We start from the raw sequence: 26,771 nt of genomic DNA, 5'->3' as shown, positions 1-26,771 counted from the left end.
ACTATTTATTTACAGATCATTTATTTTCAAAATAAAATGTGCTCTTGGCAAAACTATATTGAAATTATTTACAACACAGTGCCCAAAACTTTACATAGGAGTTGATATACTTGATAGTTATAACTTTGTTTTTACAGAAATAATCAATTAAAAATGACAAGTTTAAGGGTTGTAATTTATATTAGACCTGACTTACATTTGGCACTATATAATAATATAGTTAAAGCAGAGTTTTATAATAAAAAAGCTGTATTTTGATTACTCCATAAGAATAGTCATACTCTTTTAAATAATACTTTCAAAACATTAAATGGTGCTGCATAAATTCTTTATTAAACCCAATGTGATAGTCATTTAATATTCACAGACTTACAATTTACAAGTATTAAGTACAAAATATACATAGTTATAAACCAGACACATTTTGATTACAATTTTAATTATAATGTTAAAAAACCTGGTGGTAAAATCCTAGATAAATGAATTTTCCCTTAATCATTAAAAAACTCTTCCTTAAAAGCTTTTTCTGTAAATATGAAAACTACTCCATGCTTTATAGCAGGCAACTAGCATCTTTAATCTTGAGATATCTTTAAATAGAAATCCAGCTCAAGATCAACTCATTACTTCCCAAAGTCCCTGTAGGGTGAATCCATCCTTCAATTTCTCTATTGCAAGCCCCAGTTCTTCTGAAAATACAGGTTCACGATCTTGTTGCTTTTGGGGAGATAAGAGGATAAGACAGGAATAGAGAAAGTGGGCAAGGAAGAGGAAAAAACAAAAAATAGGTTTCACATAAGTTTGTGAATACTAAATGTTAGAAAATAAAGGTTTTTTTCATATACTATAGGTAAAATATCCTTACCTTATTGCCATCAGCAAAATAAGCCTATAAGACAAAGAAAATTATATTTCATATATGTGACATAATATTATAATAAGTCAGTGGGCTAAGGAACAGGCAATTAATTTACAGAACAATTTTGTGAATAAATGTATTTTATATCCTGATATGTGTGTAATCGTTTTCTCAATTACAATGATGGTAGCAGAAATCACTTTTTCTCTCAGTCATGATTAAGGTCTTCAAGAGTTGTGCTTTAAACTCTAAAAAATGTACTTTGTCATTAGTGTGTAATTAACATTGTTAACTTGAAAGGAGATAAAAATACTTAAAATTTATGAAATTTCATTCCTACTTTTTGTTTATAAGATGCTAGCAAAACAAAACAAAGCAATCAGTCAGCAAATGCATCAGGTTTAAGATAGTAGTAGTAGTTTATAATTAAATATTTTATACTAATTTCACTTTTTGGTTAAAAATATTTGTTCCCAGAGAAGTATTCTGGTCAGATTCTTAGACCACAATATAGGATAAGCATTATTATTATCTTGGCTATTAATTAAACAAGAAAAATTTGGAAGTAGAAAAGGCTGTTCAAACAGATATTCATTTTAAGGTAATATACCTATAAATTGAAGGGAAGTCCAACTCATAAAAATTAATTATAGAAAATACAGATTTTAAATTACTGTAATTTAATTAACTATATTTAACATGTTCTGGTATTCTAAGGTATGAAAAAACTTTTCACATATATGAAATCCTCTGAATAATTGTGTTCTCAAATTATTTCCCAGCTTGGTAATTCAAAGGTATTTTTACACACACAAACTCCCAAACTTAAAAAAATATTACTCACCACCTCATGTTTCAAATACTCGCAAGTTCGATGGTGTTTTGCATACATAATTTAATAAAACGTGACTCAGATAAAAATAATCATAAGAAATTTAGTAGCCTCCTTTCTTATGCTCACCACAAAAGCATCTGGGTGATCATCAGAATCTATTTCTACGTCATCTTGAATTTGTTCAACTGTCAGAGCTTCAAGGGGCTGTGGCTGAAAATCAGATATTAAAATGCATCAAAGAGACAATATTAATTAATTACAGAGAACTGTAAATACTTGTAAAACGATAACACAATTACAAACTACTCAAGCCTTATAAAAAATCACTGTATAACATATTCTATCAGAACTAACTTGAGTAATAAAACAAGTCAGTCAAACCTAAGCCTTTATATCTGAAGTTGATATCATCAAAAGAATTAACATGACAAATTTACACACATTCAATAGGATACTTAGTTATTCTTATAGAAAAAACTATCATTGGACTTTGATTTTTTTTTATTTAGTTAAGAAAAAAAATGGAACTACTGTAACAACATAATCAATAAAATATACTTAAAAAAAAAAAAAAAAAAGCTCTGTGTAATAGCAAATTTTCAATTTTCCCCCATAGTCATTAAATAGAATCTGTGAAAAGTAAAAGAACTAATATTTGTATGGAATATTCTAAAAGTAAAACAGAATAAAATATAATACTCATATTTATGAATTTGCTTTTCAAATATTTGAGTATCTCTCATGTATTAGGCACTATACTAGTGCTACCAAGGGTATAAAGTCCCTGCCCTTACCAATAAAAGGTTTGTAATATAGTGGGAGTGGAGCATAGGATAAAACACAATTACAAATAACTAAATATTAGGTTGAACCATATGAAATTAACATTTTTGTTAGCTGAAAATGGTAAGATATTAATAATATCATATAGTTCAACATACAAAGGTAGCTGTGACAAAAGCAGTATATATTATAACCAAAGAGTTTGGAGAAAGCACAACTTCTGCCTTATGAATCCCAGAAACATCCATGACGTAAAGGCTGGCATGTGAGCTAGGGCTTTTAGGATGAGGATAGAAGTGTAGTGCTTATCAAGAGAGTGACCTGATTCCATACTCTGAGGTCAGCCTCAGCGTTTCAACTATATTCAGAGTTATGTGATTGTGTACAAGTAATTTAACCAATTTAAGCCTCAGTCTCCTTAACTGTGAGATGATGATGATACACTTCATAGTACTGTTGGATTAAATGAAATGATGCTTATAAAGTTCTTAGAGCAGTGAATGGCAAACAGTAGGTGTTCAACACAGTCATTCAACAACATGAATATTCACGAAGAATCTATTGTGTCAGTTCAGACTGCTGGAGATACAATGGTTAAAGAAAAATAGACAAAAAAAAAAAAAACAAAAGCGAAATATCCCTGACTTCATGAGTTTATTTATAGTAGAAGAGACTGATTACTGTTACCAAGAATAAAGCAAACAAGTAGAATAAAGGACAAAAAAGTGATGGGGATTGATAGTTTAGATAAATAGTCAGGGAAGACCTCCCTGAAGAGATAGCTGTTGGAGCAGAGAATTACATGAGATGTCAGAGTGGCCACTCTTATGTATTGGGGCCAAAGCAAGGGGAAAAAGGAGAAATGGAGGCAGAGAGAGAATGGGTAGGAGAGCTAACATGCTGAGTGCCTCCCATGTGCCAGGTTTTATGGACATAATCAGTAACTTTTATTATCAATAACTTTTTTTAAGAGCGATTATGTTCATTTTATAATGAGAAAACTGAAACTCAGATTTGCCTGGGATGACAAGGACACCAGCAACAGAGTGCAGTGAGGGCCCAAAAGGACAGACAACACGAGAACCTGTGATAGCGCGGCCAGTGAGGGCACCAGAGAGCACGTCTCTGGCAAGGGTACCGCTGATAGGGTAGACAGAGAGAGCATCTCTAATGCAGTGGCTGGTGAGTACACAGTGAAAAACCAGATGGCAGAGGTCCTCGCTGGAGAGGCTGGAAGCCAAAAGAGAACTGGTGTACCTGGAGAGCAGAGATTGGTGCAGATATGGGGAAGCAAACAGCAGACATGTGCGGGTGATATTCAAAATATTTCATAACTGGCATGACAGAGGAACTGATGAATAGGAATGGACACAAGCCACATTGGAGGAGCAGACTCCTGAAGTTGCTGTACTGTAGGGTCTTGTGGGAAGAAAATGGTGTTCACGAGGCCTATAAGGTTTACCCATGCTAATGGTAGGTTGAAGTAGAATAAAAAATAAAGCTGACTGCCCTGGCTGGTGTGGCTCAGTGGACTGAGCACCAGCCTGTGAGCCAAAGGGTCACTGGTTCAATTCCTTGTCGGGGCACATGCCTGGGCTGTGGGCCAGGTCACCAGCTGTGGGTGCATGAGAGGCAACCACACATTGATGTTTCTCTCCCTCTCTTTCTCCTTTCCCTACTCTCTAAAAATAAATAAATAAAATCTTAAAAAAAACAAAATAGCTGACAGAGTGAGAGATTAAAGTCTGTCTGCATCAAGGAGCCTTGCATATGGAGACTTCTCTGGATACGCTGCTCACCTAGAAGGGCAGGAATAAATGATGAAGCAGCCAGTGAGAAGGTGGATGGTAAGCACAAATTAGCGATGGCCCAGGGCCCATGTTCACTGAGCAGAGTTTGTATATGCATAATTTTAAACATAGCTTATTTTTTAAGCATAAAGTTAATTTGTACATAATGTATTTATATCTGAATTTTGTAGACTGTAAAAACAATTCAGCAAACACTCTATTTCATATAGTGAACAAGATACCTTTTCTTCCATCTCATAATCCACTCCAAATATAGGACTGGCAGAATAGACTTTGTGAAGTGAATTGATTTCCTTAACTGATGCTTGTAGTTTTTCCACAGGATCTATTTTAAAGCCAAGAACATATCCTCCACTCTACAAGAAAAAATAATGGAAAAATGAAAAACAAGCCTGAGAAATGCTATTTAAGTATATACACACAACAAATTATAGCTCTAATCATCCTTATTTCAGAGCATAATATGTAAGCTGATTTTTTAAATTAAGATTTTTATTATGAAAAACTTCAAACATATACATAAATAGAAAAAAAAAAAGAGTACAGTAAGTGTTCAGGTAGCCATCGTCCCTCCAGATTACACAAGTAACAAAACATGGCCAACTCTGTTCCATCTGCAACTGTACCCTCCCCCAAGTCTCCTCCCCTCATGCACTCAAGATTATTTTAAAGCATATCCAGATATCACATCATTTCATCTGTAAAAATCAAAGCTGAAATTTCAAGTTTAAAAATACATTGTAGATTGTGAAGGCTAAAGAAACTAAATTTTTCTTGAGCTACACCTTAATAAGAAATATACTATATATTAAAATAAATAATGGACACTGGCTGGTGTGGCTGAGTGGATTGAGCGCCGGACTGTGAACCAGAGTCGCCAGTTTGATTCCAGTCAGAGCACATGTTGCCAGGTCCCCAGTTGGGGGCATGTAATAGGCAACCCCACACTGATGTTTCTCTCTTTTTCTCCCTTCCTTCTCCTCTCTCTGAAAATAATTAAATAAAATCTTTAAAAAAAAAAAAAAAAGTGGTAGTAAGGGAATGGCCTACATGAGGCTATCTCCTTGAAGACTTAAGAAAGAAACTTGTCCTTGACAGGTTGTTGGAGAAAAGTGTTAAACAATTAAGTAGCATGCTGTGATAGGTGAGAGCATATGCCTTGGGCTGAGAGCATATGCTTTTGGGTTCAAAATCTTGCTCTACAACAAATTTACTAACTGTAGAATGCTGGGAAACTTTTATTATCTTTCTGAGCCTCGATTTTCTATTTTCTAACTGTAAAATGGTTAACAAGTTGTATTAAATAAAATAATGTATATATGACATTTCATACAGTTCCTAGAACATAGTAATAAGCACTCAATAACTGGCAGCTACCATCAATATGCCAGGGGAAAGAAGTGAGTAGACATTCATGTTTAAACTTAGAATTTAGAAAAGGAGTGATTTTATAAGTAAGTAAATGTTTTATTTATATGTATTTCTTCAAAAGCCAGGCAAAATTGGGCACTGCAGTTTGTCATTAGATACAATATGATCTTGTGAGAGTATAAAAATCTCAAATGGGGGTGTGTGGTATATCTGTATACACCTGTTTCTCAAGCACAGTCTTTTGAGCTAATCAGATCTTGAATCGAAACCTAGCCCCACCACTTGTAGTTGTGAGAACATGTGTGAGGATCCTAAATTCTGCAGACCCCAGTTTCCTTGACTAAATAATGGGGAAAGAATAGTAATTGTATCATAGGGTTGGGTAAACATTGAGATAATTCATGAAAAGTACAGTGACTTGACTCACTCATTAAACATGATAATCATAATGATGATAATGAGTATGCCTATCCAACAAAGAAACATAAGCAGGATTCTTCTTATGAAGACAATTACTATTTGACTTCAAACTCTTTATATAAATTCATGTTATAGCTAAAATTCTTCTTGGATGTAAACTGGTTACTATACAAATACAAGTACAAATAGACTGTCACATAGTTTTAAAAATCTACTGAAGATTAATAAAAATATTAGGTATCTTACCTGCTGAGAGCTTTCTATGACAAGAGCTAAACCAAATTTTGAATCTCTAATCTTTATCGAACGCTAGATGTAAAGTGAAAAAGAAAAAAATGCTTATTTTATCTGATAGTAGTGAATTTTTAACATGTTTTTTCAACTTTCACACAGTAAACTATTTTTCATAGTCTAAAGAAAAGAATTCTTCCTCTTTTCTTTATTACAATCCCACAGAGATAAGTAAATAAAAACTTTCATGTTAGAAATAGGTAACAAACTTATAAGACAATACAAAGACAAAATCTCTAAAACATGCACTAAGTTCTCTGACTTCTAAGGAGTTACAACCTTTCTGGATATTTTGAACACAAAGCCAGCAATCTTTTAGTTATGGAGACCCTGTGTCATTTGTGGCTATTAAGGCTGGGTTAGTTTTTAAAAGCCCTATGTGCCTTCTGTTTCTTACATCATAAGTGGCTAACTCTTAAAGCATCTCCACTCCTTTTATTAAAAGAAAAAAAATAAGTCATGGGCATTCATCACTGGGCATCAAGGAAGGCTGAGATAGTCAAATGTAACAACATCGACAGGTAAGCGTGACATGAGGATTAAGCTTGCCTAGCAGAAGATGAGCAGTGACACCAGTGACCCAGGAGAAGGGCAGAGGGATAGAGGCACAGTGGCAGGCAGGACCTGTAGAAAGTGACATAAAATGTACTTGCTGCTGGGGTTAGAGAGACCCATGGAGGATCTAACATTATGACCAAGAGGCCAAGTCAGAGAAGGGTAAACTGTGGTAGGTGATGACATATCACACTTCCAGGCAGAGGGCATTGGATGTTGAAAATGAGAAGAAAAAGAGGGAGAGGGAGAAAGGATGAAATGGAGGGAGAGGGCAAGGGCTGAGATGCAGAGCTGAAGTTAATATGACTGCCTTGGTGACACTGTGATGATATCAGGTTGCAAGCTGTTTGGGCCTGGCTGAATTCATTCCCGAAGCCCTATTTGGCAACTGTATTCTTAAATAACAAAAAGTACCCTACTTGAAGAGCAGAAAGCACAAAGTTATTTACTACTCAGCAATTATTCAGCATAGTAGAGTTTAGGTTAGGCAAGCCAAAACACATGTAAATAGAATATAAAACAGTAACAAATAATATAAACACCCATTTATGAAACACTTGTGTGGACCCTGTCACATCTTCCCAGCCATGATTATAAATTCTTTTATTTCATTAGATGGCCTGAAATAATTTTATTCCTGTCAGAATCTATGATTTTCTGTTTCATGTGTTGTTTTTTACCCCTTGACTAAAAGCTCCTTGAAAGCAGAAACTGTGAAGTACTGGTTCGCGATTTTCATGATTGTGTCTCTAGCACCTAGCACAGTGCAGCTTCTCAATATCTGGCAAATGAAGGATTAGATATTTTAAAGTAACTCAGAAACCAAAGAGTTTAGCAAAAGATAGGCCTGAGAATGTTTTTAAAAGAATTATCCTTGACTTCCAACCAATATGGAGGCTTAGACTGACACACTCTGTCTCCCTCCACAACTAAGAAGGAATACAACTACTGCAAAACCAGAAATAAACAGAAGTTCCAGAAAATAAAGCTACATGGAAGTCCACTGTATGAAGTTATAAACAAGTGGTGCTCGTCTGGATGGGTAGGAGGGGCGAAGCTGGGGTCGAGAGGTCAGGCTATGCTATTGGTGGCAGCAGCAGCGATGGCAGTGGGAATGTGATAAACACAGACACCCGTATTTAAGGAGAGGCGAGAAGCGCCAGGAGAGCACCCCCGGCTGCAGTCCAACACATCAGCTCACGATTCTAATGCTGGGGAAGGCAGACCGCCATTGCCTCGGACTGTGAGGCCCAGAGGAGAACGCTCCCGGTCTCTTAGCGGAGAGTGAATAGCAGGAATCCATCTTGGACCCCCGCCCGCACACAAAGCACCACAGTGTGGTGAGAAGGGTCGCTGGGTTGTGATGAGTGCACAAGGCTCCGCCCCCTATAGCGTAAGAGGTGTGACAGCCCCACACAAGAAGGAAAGATAAACGAAAATGGTCAGGATGCCAAGAATCATGATTGAAATACCAATCACGCAGCTGACCAAAAAGGAAAAACGTGAATTAACTGATGAACAAATAGATAATCTTTTGGAGGCTCAGTTCAGAGCTATAGTCATAAGGCAGCTTACAGAATTAACAAAAGATATCGAACAAGACGGGGAAGGGATGAAGGCTAGTCATGCTGAAATAAACGAAAATACATATGAGACAAGTGGTGAGGAAAACGAAAACCAGAGATCAAATCAACAAATCGGAACATAAGAAGGAACAGTCAACCAGTGCAGAAAGAGGAAACAAAAAGTGAGGAAAATGAGGAGAGGCTCAGAAACCTCTGGGACAGCTATAAGTGAATGAACATCTGAATTACAGGGTTGCCAGAAGGTGAAGAAGAAGAACTAGAAATTGAAAAATTATGTGAAAAAATAATGAAGCAAAACTCCCCTAACTTGGGGAAGGAAATAAGACTTACAGGTCCAGGAAGCAAAGAGAGTTCCAGAAAAACTGGACCCAGGGAGAACCACACCACACATTATAATCAAAATGTCAAAAATTAAAGATAAAGAGAGAATCTTAAAAGCAGCAAGAGAGAAGAAAATAATTATGTACAAAGGGGTCCCAATTAGACTGTCAGCTGGTTTCTCAAAGGAGATTCTGCAGGCAAGAAGGGACTGGCAAGAAATATTCAAAGTAATGAAAATCAAAGACCTACAGCCACGATTATTCTATTCAGCGAAGCTGTCATTCAGAATAGAAGGGCAGAGAAAGTGCTTCCAGGACAAAGTTAAACTGAAGGAGTTCATCAGATCCAAACCACTGTTATATGAGATGTTAAAGGGACTTGTTTAGGAGAAAGAGGATCAAAACTATGAACATTAAAATGAAAACTGTATCGCAACAACCAACAGCAGAAGCGAGGGAATCGAAACAATGGCAAACTAAGTAGGCAACAAGAGGGGAAAAAGAATTATATGTATGGGGAACATATTGGGGGGAGGTCAGCGGAGGGGGAATGGGGAAAAGGGAGGGAGATGATGCAGGAATTATGGAGCATAGTAGGAGGGAGTGGAGTAGACAGGAAGATGTTGAGAAGAACTATATGCACAACCAATGGGCATGGGCTAAGGGTGGGGGGACAGCTGGAAGGAGGGGGGTGTGATTGGAGGGAGTGGAGCAGAGGGAAAAGAAACTGGGACAACTGTTAACAGCGTAATTAATAAAAGATATTTTTTAAAAAATTAAAAAAAAATATCCTTCATGTAGACCAAGAAGTTTCTTAAAAATAACATTGTCCAGATACAGATACATCGTATCTACTCCATAAATATTTATTAATGAAACTGCTTAGTTTCAAGACTACTTCTATACTACAGTGAGGGCTATTATTATAGGATAACCTCATAGGAATTTTTTTTTGTGTATTTTATTGATTGTGTTGTTACAGTAGTCCCAATTTGTATTCCCCTTTGCACCTCTCCACCTATTACCTCCCTTCCCTCCAGCAATCCCACCCCCCTTAGTTCATATCCAAGGGTCGTGCATTGTCAATTCTTTGGCTTCACCCTTTCCTATGTTATTCTTAACTTCCCCCTGTCTATTGTGTACCAACCAATTATGCTTCTTAATCCCTGCACCATTTCCCCATTTCTCCTCCTTCCCCCTCCCAGCTGATAACCCTCCAGATGATCCCCTTACCTATGATTCTGTTCCTATTCTGGTTTGCTTAGTTGGGTTTTGTTTTTATTTTTTAGAATCAGTTGTTGATAGCTGTGATTTTATTGTCATTTTAATGTTCATAATTTTGATCTTCTTTTTCTTAAGGCCCTTTGACATTCCATATAATAATAGCTTGGTGATAATGAGCTCCTTTAGCTTTACCCTGTCTGGGAAGCACTTTATCTGCCCTTCCATTCTAAATGATAGCCTTGCTGGATAGAGTAATCCTGGTTGTAAGTCCTTGCTTTTCATCACCTTAAATACTTCTTGCCAGTCCCTTCTTGCCTACAAAGTTTCTTGTGAGAAATCAGATGAGAGTCTTATAGGCACCCCGTTGTAGGTAACTCTCTGCTTTTCTCTTGCTGCTTTTAAGACTCTCTCTTTATCATTTTAATTATGATCTGTCTTGGTGTGGTCCTTTATGGGTCTAGCTTGTTTGGGACTCTCTGTGTTTCCTGGACTTGTATGTCTATTTCCTTTGCCAAATTTGGGGAGTTTTCCTTCATTGTTTTCTCATATAAGTTTTCAATTTCTTGCTCTTCCTCTTCTCCTTCTGGCACCCCTATGATTGAGATGTTGGCATGTTTAAAGTTGTTCCAGAGGTTCCTAAGCCTCTCCTCATTTTTTTCAATTCTTGTTTCCTCATTCTGTACTGGTTGATTGTTTTTTTCTTCCTTATGTTCCAAATCATTGATTTGAACCCAGGTTTCCTTCCCTTCACCATTGGTTTTGTGTGGCTTTTCCTTTGTTTCATTTAGCATAGCCTTCACTTCTTCCCTTATGTGTTTGCCATACTTAAGCATATGTGTCAAGCCTGTGGGCATCTTTATCACCAGTGTTTTGAACTCTTCATCTGTTAAGTTGGCTATCTCCTCATTTGTTACGTTGGCTATCTCCTTGTCACTTAGTTCTCCCATTGGAACCTTGATCCGTTCCCCCTTTTGGGCCATACCTCTGTCTCCTCATTTTGACAGGTTCCTGTGTGTGTTTGCCTCTGTGTCTTAGGTAGAGCTGTTGTTCCTGTTACATTGTAAGGGGCAGAGCCTTAGGGATTCAGTAGTAGAGGGTAACCCATTTCACCACATTTTGGCGCTGTGTGTGTGGGAGGGGTACGAGAGGGAACAATGCCGCCTGCTCAGCACTCACCCCTTTCCAGGCACCTCTCCACTTCCTAATGGAACTGGTGCCTCTCTAGCTGTTGCCCTGGCCTTCGTTCCCAGAGTGGGTGGGTCTGCAGATGTTCTAGGACCGTGGGGGCCCTTTAAACAAGCGGACTCTGCTGAGAGACCAGCAGTTTCTTCCTTCGCCCCAAGACCCACTGGTTTGCACAGTCAAAAGAAATGAGGCTTTATTTTCCCCATCACTGGGACCGTGAGCTGTGTGGTCAGGTCTGGTGCTGGAAGCGTTCCCCAGGTGTCCCTCCCAACTTTTAAAAACATTGACTGCACTTTCCGCTGGCCTGCCTCTGCTGCAGCTGCTGCCACCACCACACCACATTCTCTCCACCCCGGCTCCACCCCTCCTACCTGTCTGGATGAGTATTTCTTCTTTATATCTTTGTTTGTTGGACTTACATGCAGCTCTATTTTCTGGAACTTTTGGTTGTTTCTAGTTTTGAGGTAGTTGTATTCCTTCTTAGTTGTGGAGGGAGACGCAGCATGTCTGTCTAGGCCTCCATCTTTGCTGGAAGTCACCAACTCATAGGATTTTCATTAAGTATTTTTATGTTCTGTCTGATTTGCTCTAAAGTAGCTTTTTATATATAAAACTCTTCAGTTTATTGGAGTTTACTATTTGTTTCACCATACCACATAGTTATCATAACAGCCACAGCAGAGTAAAAAGAATGTCTTTTGTCTACTCCCAAAACAAACTGATCTTAGACGTAGTTAGTTCTTATTCTGGATTTTAACAGCTTTAACTTAAGCTAAAACCATTATCATTAAAAACCATCTTGATTTCCTTCACCAAAACTGTATCTGAATATAATGAAAACAGTTCATTAACAGAATTAATGATTTCATACTGACTTAGAAACGGTTTGAGTAGAAAATAGCAAGACAGCCAAAATAAAGTGTATATTTCTGTCTTAATAGCAAGTTGATAATGGCACTGTTTACCTTGAATGTAAGTACAGTTGGGTCTTTTCTATGTTGCAATAGTAAATTATCAACATTTCAAAAGCGCTCTTAGCCCCAGCGGGTGTGGCTCAGTGAATTGAGTGCTGGTCTGCGAACCACAGGGTCGCCAGTTCAATTCCCAGTCAGGGCACATGCCTAAGTTGCAGGTCAGGTCCCCAGTTGGGGGTGCGTGAGAGGCAACCACACATTGATGTTTATTTCCATCTCTTTCTCCCTCCTTTTTCTTCTCTCTAAAAATAAATAAAATCTAAAAAAAAAAGTATGCTCCTAGCTAAACTGCCACCACTTAAAAAGGAAGAAAGAGAACTTGTCTAACTCCCAATATCCTAATAACTGTTGAACAGTAATTATTTATTTTACATTAAAATGAGATAATTAAAATGCACACACTTACAATTTGCAGATATGGTATACTGACATTAAAACTGTCATTCATATTTGCATGCCACACGATTCTCACATTGGTAATAAAAAAGGTTCCTAAATTTCCCTGTAAAGAACAGTAATGAGAGATACATCAATGATCACGTGTTTGAATACTTATTCTTTATTTTCTAAACACCAGAATAAGTCTAATTATAAGACCAACAGCAAATGACATAATTGAGTATTATGGAGTACTAATGACATCATCATTCGTTGCATAGCAGAACAATTAGATTGCTGAGAACATGGACTCTGCAGTTAGATAATCATTACATCATCAGTACATACCAGTTGTCTGACCAGGGGCACGTTTCTTTTTGGTGCATTGTGTCAAATATAAAATGAATATTTGATTAAATAACCCATGTGAATAAAGCCTATGGCACAGTAACTGGGACACAGCAAGCATTCTACAAGTGTTAGATCTTATTATGACTGTTATTCAAAACCTGGGATAAGTCAAGGCAAGGGTGTTGTGGAAAGAAAGAGACAAAATACATTTGATAACCCCCATCAGTCCACAAGAGATATTTTATGGGTCTTCCACACTAACTATAGATCAAAAGTGTTCTCCAGTTATATGGCCTCTCAGCATCTCTCAAAATTATCCCAATATAATAGCTAAGTGGCCTAAAAAAATCTTCAAGCCTGCATGGCACCAAAATTATCTCCCTCTAGCATTTATTTATCATTCTCCACCTTCTCCCCACCACATACACCAGAGGAATTTTCTTTATTTTATGCTTTGAGGTTACACATAAAACATTAACTAACAAACCCCAAAATTAAAAAGCCTTCTTTTGGGATGACCAACTTTGAAACAGCAGATCATCTATTTCCTGATTACAATTGAATTCGTAAGTATATGTATATCTATTTCCCCCCTCCATTCTAATCTTGTAAAAAATAGTTATACAAAAAATTTTAGCCACCATTCTTCCAAGCCCAAGTCCCATCAAACAATACTACGCCTAACTTCATAAGGAATTATTTATGTCATTGTTTCCTCTTTATTTTAGAAAAAAAGAAATGTAAAAACACCCTAAGGACTTTTTTAACTAGTAGGAATGCATATTTTATTTGTCTTACTATTTTTCAATAAATATTAGTTAGGTTGACAATAACATCTCTACTTTCAATAAAACGATGTATCTGATAATTCTGGAACATCTTAATTAGTTAATTAAAAATGCCAGGTGTTATGTTAGGTGGCAAGGATCTAACTATGAATAAAGTAACTCCACCCCTGCTCTGATGAAGGCTACAGTCTAATGCGGGGGTATAGACAAGCTCTGTATTTTAGAGTGGTAATAATAAGGAGTGGTAATTCAAAGCAATCTGCATAAGGAACACACAAAAAAGTGGCTTTCAGAAAGTGACATCTAAGCTATTACCTAAAGGAAGGGTCGGTAAATTATGGTCTGTGGGCCAAGTCTGGCCTGCTGCCTCAATTTGTATGCCTCACAAAGAATAATTTTTACATTTTTAAATGGTTGGGAAACGAGTCAGAAGAACAATATTTCATGACACATGAATACTGTGTGACATTCAGACTTCAGTGCTCATAATAAAATGTTACTGAAACACAGCCACAACACTCACTGTTTATGTCTTGTCTATGGCTGGTTTCACATTACAATGGCAGGACTGAGAAGTTGGGGCAGAAAATATGTGGCCTCAAAATCTAAATATTTACCATCTAGCCCTTTACAGAATAAACTTTGCTAACTCCTGATGAAAAGGAGTTATTCAGATGGGGAATGTCTATGTCCTAGAGAACCTTTATTATAGTTTAAAACTAGAACTTTTCAATGAGAAAAGTTTATTTACAACTTAAGTTTATGATTCAATGTTTAGCAGGAAGCTCTACATTCAAATGCTATAGCTTCACCACAGTGGTTATCAGTCTAACCTAGGCTGTAACACACACAAAGGCTGGAAACTATTCTTAGACAAAATTTTCTCTAGGAATTAATGTTACTTATTCTAACTATTAATTGCTTACATGTTTTAACTGGTAATCATTTCAAGAACAAATGAAAAGTTACAATAATGGATACAGGAGTCACCAAATGAATTATATGTTTAATTCCATAAAGACCAGATTAAAAAATTTCTGTGACAGTCTAACCCATGGCTCTCCTCCATTAGCACAGGTTATCAAGATTTCGAGTGTAGTGTAGTAACACAGGGGGAAGAACATGGCTCTAGGACAAACTAGATGTGTGACATCACTTAATTCTTTGGGGTCTGAGTTTTTCATCTATAAATGAATAAAGACTGAACTAGAGATGATCTCAAAGGTCCATTCCAGCTCTCAATTCAACATAGAACAAATGTTGCTAAATAGGACAAAACCATAAAAATATGAAAATTAGATTTTTTTTATCAAGAGCTATCATGTTAGCTTATCAAGAGGTATGATGCTAATTTTAACAGTTAAATGAATATACAAACCTAATGATAAATGGAAAAATGATTACCAAGGCAATGCCCTAAAACGGTCATTCGTTCTTTGCACAATACCTGATCACTGGATAAATTCCATACTCCATTGATTTTGTCGTACAGATGTTCTTGTGGTAATAATCTTAGTTGCTTATTTTGAATTAGTGCACTTCTTAATTTAAAATCACGATACATTTTAGAAGTTTCATATGCTCTATAACAGAACAAACAAAAAGCTAACCCAAATTGAAAATGCAGTTTTCTTTGGTTATGTTTACTTATCTACTACAATATGTAGTTGTTAGTACTTATATATATCACTCAAATAATTACTACAGTAAATTAATATTTTTTTCTTTTCAGTAAGTTTTGGTCATTATAGTATTTTGCAGACTTTGTCATTTTAGTGTAGCACTTACATGTTTTATCTGAGTAAACTATTTTTTCAATGTCTAATGTTTAAGGTACTATATCATACAGCACAAGAGGACACAGATTTTCTCTCAAATTGAAAAACGATGCTTGTATGTAATAAACATGAAAATTATTTCTCTATCCAAAGGCTTCCCCTTCATTTGTTTTAGTCAAAAGCACCATTAGTCTTTTTGTCACTATAACCTGAAATAAATTATGTTCACATCTACATCCACACAAAAAAATAGATGAATCTGTAAACTTTGTAATTTTAGAGTAGCATTTACATATCTTATGTCAGGAAACTGTACTTTAGATGTTTAATTTTTTTAAAAACTATTTATTTATATATTTATTTATTTTATAGAGAGGGGAAAGGAGAAAGAGAGGGAGAGAAACATCACTTTGTGGGTGCCTCTCACGCGCCCCCAACTGGGGACCTGATGTGCAACCTAGTCATGTGCCCTGACTGGGAATTGAACCAGCAACACTTGGTTCGCAGGCCAACGTTCAATCCACTGAGCCACAGCAGCCAGGTAGATGTTTAATTTTTAAGACACTATATATCACACAACACAATGAGAGGACAAAGATTTTCTCTCAAACTGAAAAACAATGCTTGTATATAGTAGACATGGAAATGATTCTTTTCTATCAAAATGCTTCCTTTCATTTCTGATTTAGTCAAAGGCACTGTTATCCTTTTTCTCATTACAACCTGAAAAAAATTATGCTCACATTTACCTGTACACAGAAAATTAGAATGAATCTATGAACTCCACAAGTAACCCCAGGACAGAGTCTAGGACAGACAGTGTGTGTATATCTGTGTGTGTAATAAAATCCCCGTAATTTGTTTCCTTTCCATGTCTCCTATTAATAAATAATAAATATAGAAGTAAATTCTTAACTTTAAAAAATTTTATTTTTCAGTTATAGTTTACATTCAATATTATTTTGTTTCAGTTTCAGGTGTACTGCATAGTGGTTAGATATTCACATACTTTATAAAGTGATCCCCCCAGTATTTTAAGTACCCACCTGGCTGGCACCATACATAGTTATTACAATATTATTGACTATATCCCCTAAGCTGTACATTAATTACATCCCCATGACTTTTCTGTAACAGCCAATAGGTACTTCTTAATCCCTTCACCTTTTTCATCCAGTCCACCAACCCCTACCCGTCGGGCAACCATCAGTCTGTTCTTTGTAGCTATAAGTCTATTTCTATTTTGTTTGTTCATTTATTTTGTTCTTTAGATTCCACATGTAAGTGAAATCATATGGTATTTGTCTTTCTCTGACTTATTTCACTTAGCATACCATGACCAAACATGACTTCTACTATTCAAAAAATAATCTTTTTAAGTCATTAATTAAATTATATAACTTGATTATTTACAGTGAGTGAATTTTCTATTTCCTAGTAACTACCTTGGTAGCTAATTTAATAGAATCTTCAGTAGAAATTTTTATAAATCTTCAGTAGTCTTAAGTGTTTTATAAATCCCTTGAAAGTGTCTAGTAAATGATTATGCAACATATCTTCTCTATATCTTCAGGATATTGCAATAAAGCTTGGTGGAAGATGGCACCACACTTCTATACTTTATTCTCTAAACCTTTATATCATAGAATTACCATAAAAATATTCAATAATCCACAAATTATTACCATACCTGTGTACTGCAATCACAGAAGTAAAAAGTCTAGGACTTCCAGGAACCAAATTTGTAAATATAAACTCAAAACGAGTACTGTTACATTTTGTTAGTATATACAGAGCTTCAGTTTGGCCTCGTAATTTCTGTAAGGACAAATTTATTTAAAAGTTCAGATTTTAAAAGCAACTTCTCACTTATAGTGAAAACACACCAACCTCAAATATCTAATGTTTCTTCATTGTATATATTTCAATAATATTTTTCAGACTTACGGAGTTAGCAGTCCTTGTTGTAATATTCAGTATGCAGTTGTAACCAATAGCTAAAATTCAAAAGCAAAACATTTAAATATCATGATACAATAAACTGAGAAAAATCTATATACAGAATTTTTAAGTTTAAAATATTAAATATAAAAAACTTTTAAATATTTTAATAAAACAACTACAAATTTAAGTTTAATAATGAAAAGAAATATAAAATCAATTCTGCCTCTTTGAAAACAACACATAACATGGGACAAAGAAAGTATACTTTTCCAAAACTTACACGTATTATTTACTGAAAAATCTTAGCATCACTACATCAAGAGAAAATGTCTAGCTGGATAATCTAAATAGTTTTTAAAAATAAGTGAAACAAAATTTAACACAATAAAACATTGTATTTCTCTATTAAAATTTAGATCTCCCTTCTTTGGGATTACTTTAAACAGGTTGTAGCAAGTTGTCAGAGGTAAGCAAAAAAACAAAAACAAAAACAAAAAACATTTGAGGTAAAAGCACTAATCTCAGGTAAAAGCACTAATCTCTTATATGCCCAGCAGACAAAATAAACAAACTGAAATATATCTTTTGCATTAGGATACAGTCAGTGGTTAGTCAAGGGTTGCTGAAATTTTTATCAATTTGAAGTTTTCCACATATTTCATGGTATAGTTTTTTGGTATCAAAAGCCACTATGTAAGTTACTTGAGAAAGTTTTGTTTTATTTTTTGTTTTGTTTTGTTTAGTGTTATCTAACAAAGATACTTACAAAGATTGACTCTGGGTAATGCTAAGGAGTGCCAGAGAATTCTTAAATTTGTTACTAAGAGTCTACCTAAAAGCAAACAAACAAAAAAACAGGTTACCTTAAGTAAGGACTTACTTTTGCAATAAAGAATAAGGTGGACATGAAACTTCTGGCCCAGTATCAGCAGCAACACCCATAGCTGTTTTTCATAATTTATTAATTGAAAATATGTATTGTATGATTCAGAATCCCAAAGAAACAGAATCTGATAGTTACAGAAGGGATGTAAGTATTCACTGCCAACATCTTGGTTTGACTCAAACTGATGGAGGAGAGAATTGGGTACTGGTTATTTGTCTCAGTAGAAGCTGTTCTGAGTATCCCAGCAGGTCATATATGTATGACTAAGAATCACTGTGGGATAACATAATTACAAAGGCATTCAATAAAATCACACTTCTCATAGAACTCTCACATACAAACTAATCTCTGCCACGAGTTATATACTTATATACCCAATTTTTCTTTCTTTCTTTCTTTTCTTTTGCTGTGGGGAAACTTTTTGTTCATATGAAATTATAGCCAGGATGAAGTCTGTTTAACACCTCAGACTGATGTTCTTACACTAAAATACTAAGTTAGATAAACTTCATTTCTCAAAGTGTGTCCTGTGGATGCTCTAAGAGAAAAAGAAAAGGTCAAGTAAATCTGACAAATCTGAGCATGGTAAACTATGTATCTTAGAGATTTATAATACAGTTAGCACATTATGATTGCTTCGAGATATCCTGAAATAATAAAACTTTTATTTGTTTAACATAACAGTTCTTCTACAAATTATCACCAAAAAACTCTTTTATGAGTAATCTATAGCCAGGCCATACTCCTTCTTCCCTGGAAACCCCTGGAATATTTAAAATCAGAGAAACTAAGTCTGTATGAATGCTCGAGTGAGATGGGATAGCAGATCCCAAAAATAGAGGAAGGCCTTCTCAAGAGAAGCTGCAGAACATTCCATGATATGTTTAACAAATAATAAGTAACCCCATCTAGCTAGAGTGGAAGGTTCACACAAGATGACAGAATTGTAGACACTGCATCTATCAGTCAGGGTCAAAGAGAAAACAGATGGCACACTCAAATTGGGATAATTGAGGTTTCTATACAAATGGACTTATTACAAAGGTATGGTGGGGTGTCAGGAACCATAAGTGAGTACAGCAGACCTGTATGATGCCAGGCCCAGAGGGACAAGGATAGAGAGCAGTGAACCAAGTCTGGAAGGAACAAGAGTCCTAAAGAGCTGAATGCTTTGAATGGAAAGAACCCAGGGAATAATACCCAGACCTCACTCTCCTGCCTCCCCCTTTGATCTTCTGCCACGGCTCTTTCAACTCGAAGCTAGAGTGCACAAGGAGGCCTTTGATGTAGTCTATAGGTTTTCCCAGGACAAGGGAGAAAGGGCAGGTGGGGAAGGTGCTGGATATGGAGGGACACTAGAACAGTGGCACAAGCAAGCAAGGTTGTTTGTGGACAAATGAGAGGTAATTCAATGCTAGGCCTAGAAATTCAGACATAATCTGTTAGCAATGGAGGCACTGGCATTGGGGTGGGGCTTAGAACTGGGATTGGGGAGAACTGAAAAATTTAGAGAAGAGCATAATGTGATCAATCCTAGCAGTTTAGAAAGCAATGTGGGCAGGTCAGTTTATCAATCAGTAGCTATGCAAACTTGGAAAGGTTAATTAGCCTCTTGCTCCTCAGTTTCCTTATTTGAATAAAAACAAAAGATAATAGCATCTACTTCATTTTTCATATTATTATTATTATTATTATGTGATATTATACATATTATGTAAAATATTTAGAACAGTGACTGGTGCCCTGACTGGTGTGGCTCAGAGGATTGAGCACTGGCCTGCAAACAGAGGGGTCGCCGGTTTGATTCCTGGTCCTGGCACATGCCTGGGATATGGGTCGGGTCCCCATTTGGGGCTGTGTGAGAGGCAACCTAATGTTTCTCTCACACATTGATGTTTCTCTTCTTCTCTTTCCCCTTCCCTTCCACTCTCTAAAAATAAATCAAATCAGAAGAAGAAGAAAAGAAGGAGAAGAAGGAGAAGAAGGAGAAGGAGAAGAAGAAGAAGAAGAAGAAGAAGAAGAAGAAGAAGAAGAAGAAGAAGAAGAAGAAGAAGAGGGATTGGCAAATAGTAAATATTCAATATGTTAACTGCTATTATTATTTTTAAAATATTTTAATTCTTTATAAACTTACTTTTATGACTTATTTTATTACTGCAGATACATTGATTTATGTTTACCTATGCCATTTCACCTAAGTAACATATCTCTGCAACTGGGCTATAAGCCCAGGACTTCTAGCTTTTTTATATTTTTCTATTAGAGGATTCCAGGAAAAATTATGGCGTGGAAAGAGTTTGCCTTATAAAACCATTGACGAACTCTGTTTACCTGTCCTTCTGTTCTTGGTACATCTCCTACAAGCATCTAGCATTCTTACATTGCCTCTGTCCTACTAAAGCACTTCATCCTACAACTTCGAACACAGTGTTCCAAGCAAGGACTTTCCTTTCTGTCCTCCCAAACACCAAAATATAATTGTCCCTGCTTCTCCTAATCTCCCAAACATTGAAATATGGCCACTTCATTCTCATACAGCTTCAGTGCACAAAGCTAATCTGATAATTTCATGTCACAGTAGTTACAGTTGAAATGGATTATGTGCTAATCTTTTGGGGTATTTATAGTTTTAACATGGGGTCTTCTGAACTTGGGAGTGCCTTACCTTGGTCATTTTCAAACTTCTGAAAAGGAGGGGAAAGAGATAGTTAGAAAGCAGGATTCTCCTTCCCTTTTTTACCTTCTTATTAAAAAAAGCTCTGCACACTCCCGTAAAATTCCATGTTCTGAGCAATTGTTACTGAGTTGTGTACACACACAGTTATTTTTATTAACAGTAAGATTTCTGGCCCTGGCTGGGTGGTTCAGTTGGTTGGAGTGGTGTCTTCTACACCAAAAAGGTTGCAGGTTCTATCCTTGGTTGGGGTGCAGACGGGAGGCAAGTGCCTAATGTTTCTCTCTCATATCAATGTTTCTCTCTTTCTCTCTCTCTCTCTCTCCCCACCCCCTCCCCCCTCAAATCAACAAGTACATATCCTTGGGTGAGGATCAAAAAATAATAATAAAAATAAAAAGTAAGACTTCTGGCCAGGGACATGTTTTTCCCTCCCTATTTCAAAGTGTTAGTATAAGGTATGGTGCTCCATGTATCCACAGTCTTTGTTTGGACTAGTGGATGGGCTGTCACAAAGGAGTTCCTGCCAGTCTGTATAGGACCAAAACTTCCTCTTGGCTTCAAGTTAATTCAGGTTTTGTCACGATCTCACCATCTAGAGATTATTATTCCACCCCCAAAGGCACACACTAAGACTTCTTGTTTGCTGCTAGATCTTGGTACCTCATTCTCACCTGGGCTTGGCTGATACTAGGAAGCATTTCCGAAATGTGACCTAAGCATTCCTTTACCGATGGGCTCTAGCTATTGACAGGATCTGTCTGTAGCTGGCAGTGATGATACGTTCCCCTCACAGACAAGAAAAGGCTCACAAATGAACCTGCTTATTCACATACCATCCCAGAAGAGACCAGAAGAGAGGCTCAGAGAGCAATTAGCCCCTCAAAACGCTGCAGTGAGCATGTTTTGCCAGTAAGGGTTACTGTTCTCTCTCTAGGATTTGCTGATCCTTCTTACTTGAATGAGGTCTGCTCCTTTTCCTCACTTTTTCTCTTCAATAAGAGGTTTATGTCCCACCCTACTCCACCTCCTCTCTCCCCCAAAACACTTTTAGGTACATTGAGCTGCCCACTTCTCATTCCCTATTTTTACCTCGAAGAACAGCAGTGATGCTTCTAAGACCTGTAGATCGCTGGTCACTGGCTCCCCATACAGCTGCTGCATGCAGCCTGGACTTTTAGAGTCCCAGCCTTGGGGAATCTGTTTTGGGAGGAACTTGAGTCCAGCCCTGGTTGCTCCTCAGTGACATTCAGAGATGTCTCACAATATTTTCTAGTACTTAACCTATCAATAGACTTCACAATACAGCAATAAATTTGCTCTCCACATTTCCATCACTAGGTGTCAGTCTTAGGAGACTGTGCATTACTCTTGAATTTCTTAAAAGGAAGCATGGCTCCACGTGGCCCAACTGTGACCTACTTCTATGTTCCACTACCCTGTATTCCTTTTTGCGGGAGGCAGATACGAAATTCCGAACGATCCCATGACCCTTGCAAACCGAGCTCCTGGACATTTTTTCCTTCAAACACCTACATTTTAATTCAGGTGTTTCTGTTGTAACCATGCAACCTCTTGTGGTAAATATGACCGATTGCTCTTTTAAGCAAAGTAAAGCAACAGCTTGGCTGAAAGAAGACACGAAAAAAAACAGTGACAGTGCCACTAAATGAGCTCCTGGACTTTTAACAGTTACACTGGATAAAGCTGATGTCAGAACCAGGACTTATGAGGGAAGAACCTATATTCCCTGGCTACTGGTTTAATACCTACCCTTTCTTTCACTTCAGTCTGAGAAAAGTCTTATGTGAATTTAACTCTCCCACTCTCACAATTATATTTACATATAATGATGTTTCATATCTTTTCCCTAGTTAATATGATTTAACATTTGTAAATTAAACCAGAAATATGAAATATATTAGGTAATATACTCACCTCTATCCCCATTGTTTCCTTTGGTGTCTTCAATTGAATCTAAACAATCAATAAGGACTTCTCCAGGTCTTGTTTTCATCTGTCTAAAGTAAATATGAAGGCTTTAATTTTAAAGCCACAATATAGTCACTTAAATCTAGTTAGGGAGAGAAAAGACATATGCCTATAAAACAGCCAACAGTATAAATGATAATAGTATCAAATGCTCATGCATTTGAAACTAAGGTCTTCAAGAACTTCAAGAACCTGGAGATCAGTGGTCCTGGAGTGACCAGGACATGTAGAGAAGCCAGAACTAGAAGGAGAGGTAGGATTTGGAGGGGAGGGGTTTGGGGGGAGAGGGGAGAGGGGAAAGGGAGAGAGATATGCATGATAGAAGACCAGAAATAAATGACAAGGGCCCTGGCTGGTGTGGCTCAATGGATTGAGCTCTGGCCTGGCAACCAAAGGGTCATAGGTTTGATTCTTAGTCAGGGCACATGCCTAGACTGAGGGCCAGGTCCCCAGTTGGGGGCACATCAGAGGCAACCACACATTGATGTTTCTCTCCCTCTTTTTCTCACTTCCCCCTCTTTCTAAAATGAAATAAATGAAATCTTAAAAAAGAAATGATAAGGGAAATGAGAAGAATGGCCTGGCTGGAGAAGAAGATCCTGAGACAGAGTGAGAAATATAGTTGAATAAGACAAAACTAGATTATGAAGAACAATAAATGCTAGTCAGATAGGGGTGGGCCTTATCCTGTGGACAGCGGAGTGCCGCCAGAGGTTTCTGAGTAGAGGAAAGGGGGTCAGGCAGTTATGGAAGCAACAGGTTAAAGCAAAGCATCATTAAGACTTTGTAAACAATCAGAAACAGGAAACAAAAGGAAATAAAGAATGAAGAATAGTCTGCTGACTGATAAAATGCATTCCAGTGTGTCAAAGAAAACAACAACAAAAAAGAAAACCTAGCAGAACATGTAGTAGAGCCTCCTAACACATTCTCTATAGAGACAATTCAATTACTTATTGAAAATATGGATATGGTCGCATCACTTCCCTGCTTAAGTCTTCCATGTCATCCCACTGCTTTTCCTTTCTTTTTTTCTGGAATACTTTCCCTCCTGTCTTCCCTGACAAGACTCTGCCCATTTTTTTCGGGCTCAGCTCAAATATCAGTTCTTCCTTGAGGCCTTACTTAGGCAGAATCAGCTATTCTGTTTCTACAGGCCCCCAGTTTTTATTCATTTTTTTCAGGATAGTATTTATCACATTTTAAATAATAGTTGTCAATGAGTATCTCCTGTACTAGAATAGGAGTAGGGCAGTGAGGAAAATAATTTCCTATTATTTTTGTATCTCTAGCTATGAGCACAGTAACCAACACATAGTAAGCATGTGATATTTAATAATTTTAAATGTTCATGAAATGGACTTATTGGGTCAAGAACTCCAAGAATAACAGAAAAAGTCATAGAATGTGTGCAATATGTAACTGTGGTTTACAATTTTATAAGTTTCCTTCCCTTATAACTTCTTAAAGGTTCTAAGGTCATGCTAGTATTATATATTTAGTCACAAATAAGTGTTGAAAATTACTATTTCATTTTTCCACCTAGTTCTGTTCATGATAAGGAATCAGAAGTGGCTAATAAGCTCCACGCCATTAACTCAAGAACCTTAGCTTTACTGTTTTCCAACATTTAATATCCAAATGGGCATTTTTCCTTGACTTTTGCCCAAGAGGTGGCTATTCTCTTTAAAGCATGAAATTTTCCAAAAACTTTTGTTTGAGAGGCTCCAAAAGGGGCTTCTTCTCCCTGTTGGTGATTTAGATGAGTAATTAGATGGAGGCTTACTGCGGAAATAAAGTTTTGTGGTTAGGAATTTTGGAGACTAGCTCCGCATTTTAGAGACAAAAAGACTCAAGCACTGAATGCTGAAGATGTGTGTCATTATTTCAGGCCCAGTTTCAGAACCTGGTTTCCCGAGTTCCTGCCCTACGCTCCTTTCCCCACAACACTGGCACCCCAAGCTCGCTTGGGTGTACTGAACGCCCAAGTACTGCGTGGGCTTTGGACTCTGCTTCCTGATAAGTCTGTGGGCCAGGACCGGGCCAGGGCTCGCGCGGGCCGAGACCACGCAGTGCAGACGCGCTCCGGCTGTAACTCCGGCTGCGGCAGCCGCGCCGTATCCGGCCCACTTAGGGTTTCCCGGGGTGCCCACCACGGGTGTAAACCTACTCGCACCCTCGCGAGGGCCGGGAGCTGTGGGGACGCAGGCCCCGCCCGCGGGTTCTGCAAGTGCGCCGCACAGCCCTCTACAGGCTCCAGGTCCCTGGGGAATATCGGGGACTCACTGCGATGACACATCGAAGCGGACATCCCGGTCCTCCCACAGCGCGTCCAGCACGGACATGGTGATCGAGGCTCGCGGCTGGTCCTGTCCGCGGACGTGGCGGCCCGGCGGCGTCTCTCCGGCTCCAAGGCAACGGGCCTCCTCTGTCTGCGTCTACGGCGGGTGCCGAGACCCAAGCTTCCCTAAGGCAGGGCGCGCGCTTTCCCGGCCTTAAAGTGGCTGTAAGCGGATTTGAGGCGCCGGGCAGGGTTCAGCAGCTCAGAGAAGCCATGCTGGCCCGGTCCCAACAGCGTGTGCTTGACCTCTAAATGACGGTCCCGGCCTCCAATGACGGTCCTGGCCTCCAAACATACATGCATAAGCCATTCCACCTATTTCCCCCATTTCTCTATAATGTCAAGCTATTTAGACTTAAAACTCAAGCCGCTCTCGCCCTGGCTCGTGTGGTTCAATGGATTGAATGTCGCCCTGCGAACTGAAAAGTCGCTGGTCCCAGGGCATGTGCCTGGGTTGTGGGCCAGGTCCCCAGATGGGAATGTGCAAGAGGCAGTAAGTCGATGTTTTTCTGCCTCTGCTTCTCCCTCCCTTCCCATCTCTCCAAACAATAAATAAAACCTTAAAAGACAAACAACAACAAAAAAAATTTAAGTCACTCTCACTCCTGCCTACCCTCCAGCCAGGCAGGCTCAGAGCCTTTGGAGCCCCCCGCCCCGCCCCTTTTCTGTCTGGAACTCTGTTTCCTCAGATTTCAGCATGGCCCACTCTTTGTCCTTTAAGTCTCAGCTCAAATGTCCACCGACATCCCTGATCGTCCTGTCACTCTACTGTGAACACCCTGAGCACGGGGCCTGATCCATCCGGTTCCTGTGAACAGTGCCCAGTGTAGGCACTCAACACTTTCTGAATGAATAGCAGTCCTCTCCTTCCCTCAACTCATGACAATTTTTTTTTTTTTTTTGGCGTTTAAACATTTTATTATGCATACTCCTTTTATAGGAATTCCACAGAGTAGAACATGATCCTATTTTCCCACCCTAGGCTTCTACCCATATCTTGCTACTGTGGTGTTTTTTGACTCATCAAGGGTCAAATCCAACATTGGCCTAGATGGTGGATGCCAGTGACTCATTTTTATCTTCCATTTCCCCCTTTTGAACTGGAATGCCTTTCTTTTCCCATGCCTGTCCCCACCACTGTATGGTAAGAGCATTGGGCAAAGACAACTGCTTCCTTTAGTTTCACAGGTCTGCCAAGAAAAATTGTGCTTCAAGGAACTGCACTTAACAGATTACAGGCCGAACAAATGTCTCTACGTTGCCAGTTCTTTTCCAGATCACGCAATAAAGTAAGTATCACAATAAAATGAGCTGTAATATTTTTGCTGCTGGAGGGTCTTGCCTTCAGTTTGTAAAAAACAGACTACCCATGAAGCGCATTAAGGCAAAGTGAAATAAAATGAAGAAGTGTGCCTGTATACCCAG

At 37.9% G+C, this 26,771-nt stretch overlaps 1 protein-coding gene across 2 annotated transcripts; it reads right to left on the bottom strand.

The window, feature by feature from the left end:
* Positions 1-68: 68 nt before the first annotated feature.
* Positions 69-25,498, bottom strand: BBS5 (Bardet-Biedl syndrome 5). 2 transcript variants are annotated; one of them, XM_090267845.1, is made up of 12 exons: positions 25,292-25,498; positions 22,952-23,034; positions 18,220-18,285; positions 17,457-17,506; positions 17,200-17,327; positions 15,179-15,314; positions 12,621-12,716; positions 6,326-6,388; positions 4,510-4,644; positions 1,821-1,904; positions 866-889; positions 69-717 (listed from the first exon to the last, which is right to left on the bottom strand). In XM_090267845.1, the coding sequence occupies exons 1-12, from the start codon at positions 25,348-25,350 to the stop codon at positions 616-618; spliced, it is 1,026 nt and encodes a 341-aa protein (XP_090123971.1). In that variant the 5' UTR covers positions 25,351-25,498; the 3' UTR covers positions 69-615. The 2 variants fall into 2 exon arrangements, with proteins under 2 accessions (XP_090123971.1, XP_090123979.1); XM_090267853.1 differs by lacking the exon at positions 25,292-25,498 and adding an exon at positions 25,182-25,269.
* Positions 25,499-26,771: the final 1,273 nt, after the last annotated feature.

This window comes from Furipterus horrens, unplaced genomic scaffold, assembly GCF_987537825.1.
Source record: "Furipterus horrens unplaced genomic scaffold, mFurHor1.1.pri manual_scaffold_1, whole genome shotgun sequence".
Classification (NCBI taxonomy): domain Eukaryota; kingdom Metazoa; phylum Chordata; class Mammalia; order Chiroptera; family Furipteridae; genus Furipterus; species Furipterus horrens.
The sequence above is the reverse complement of the archived record's forward strand: the minus strand, read 5'-3'. Positions and strand labels throughout refer to the sequence as shown.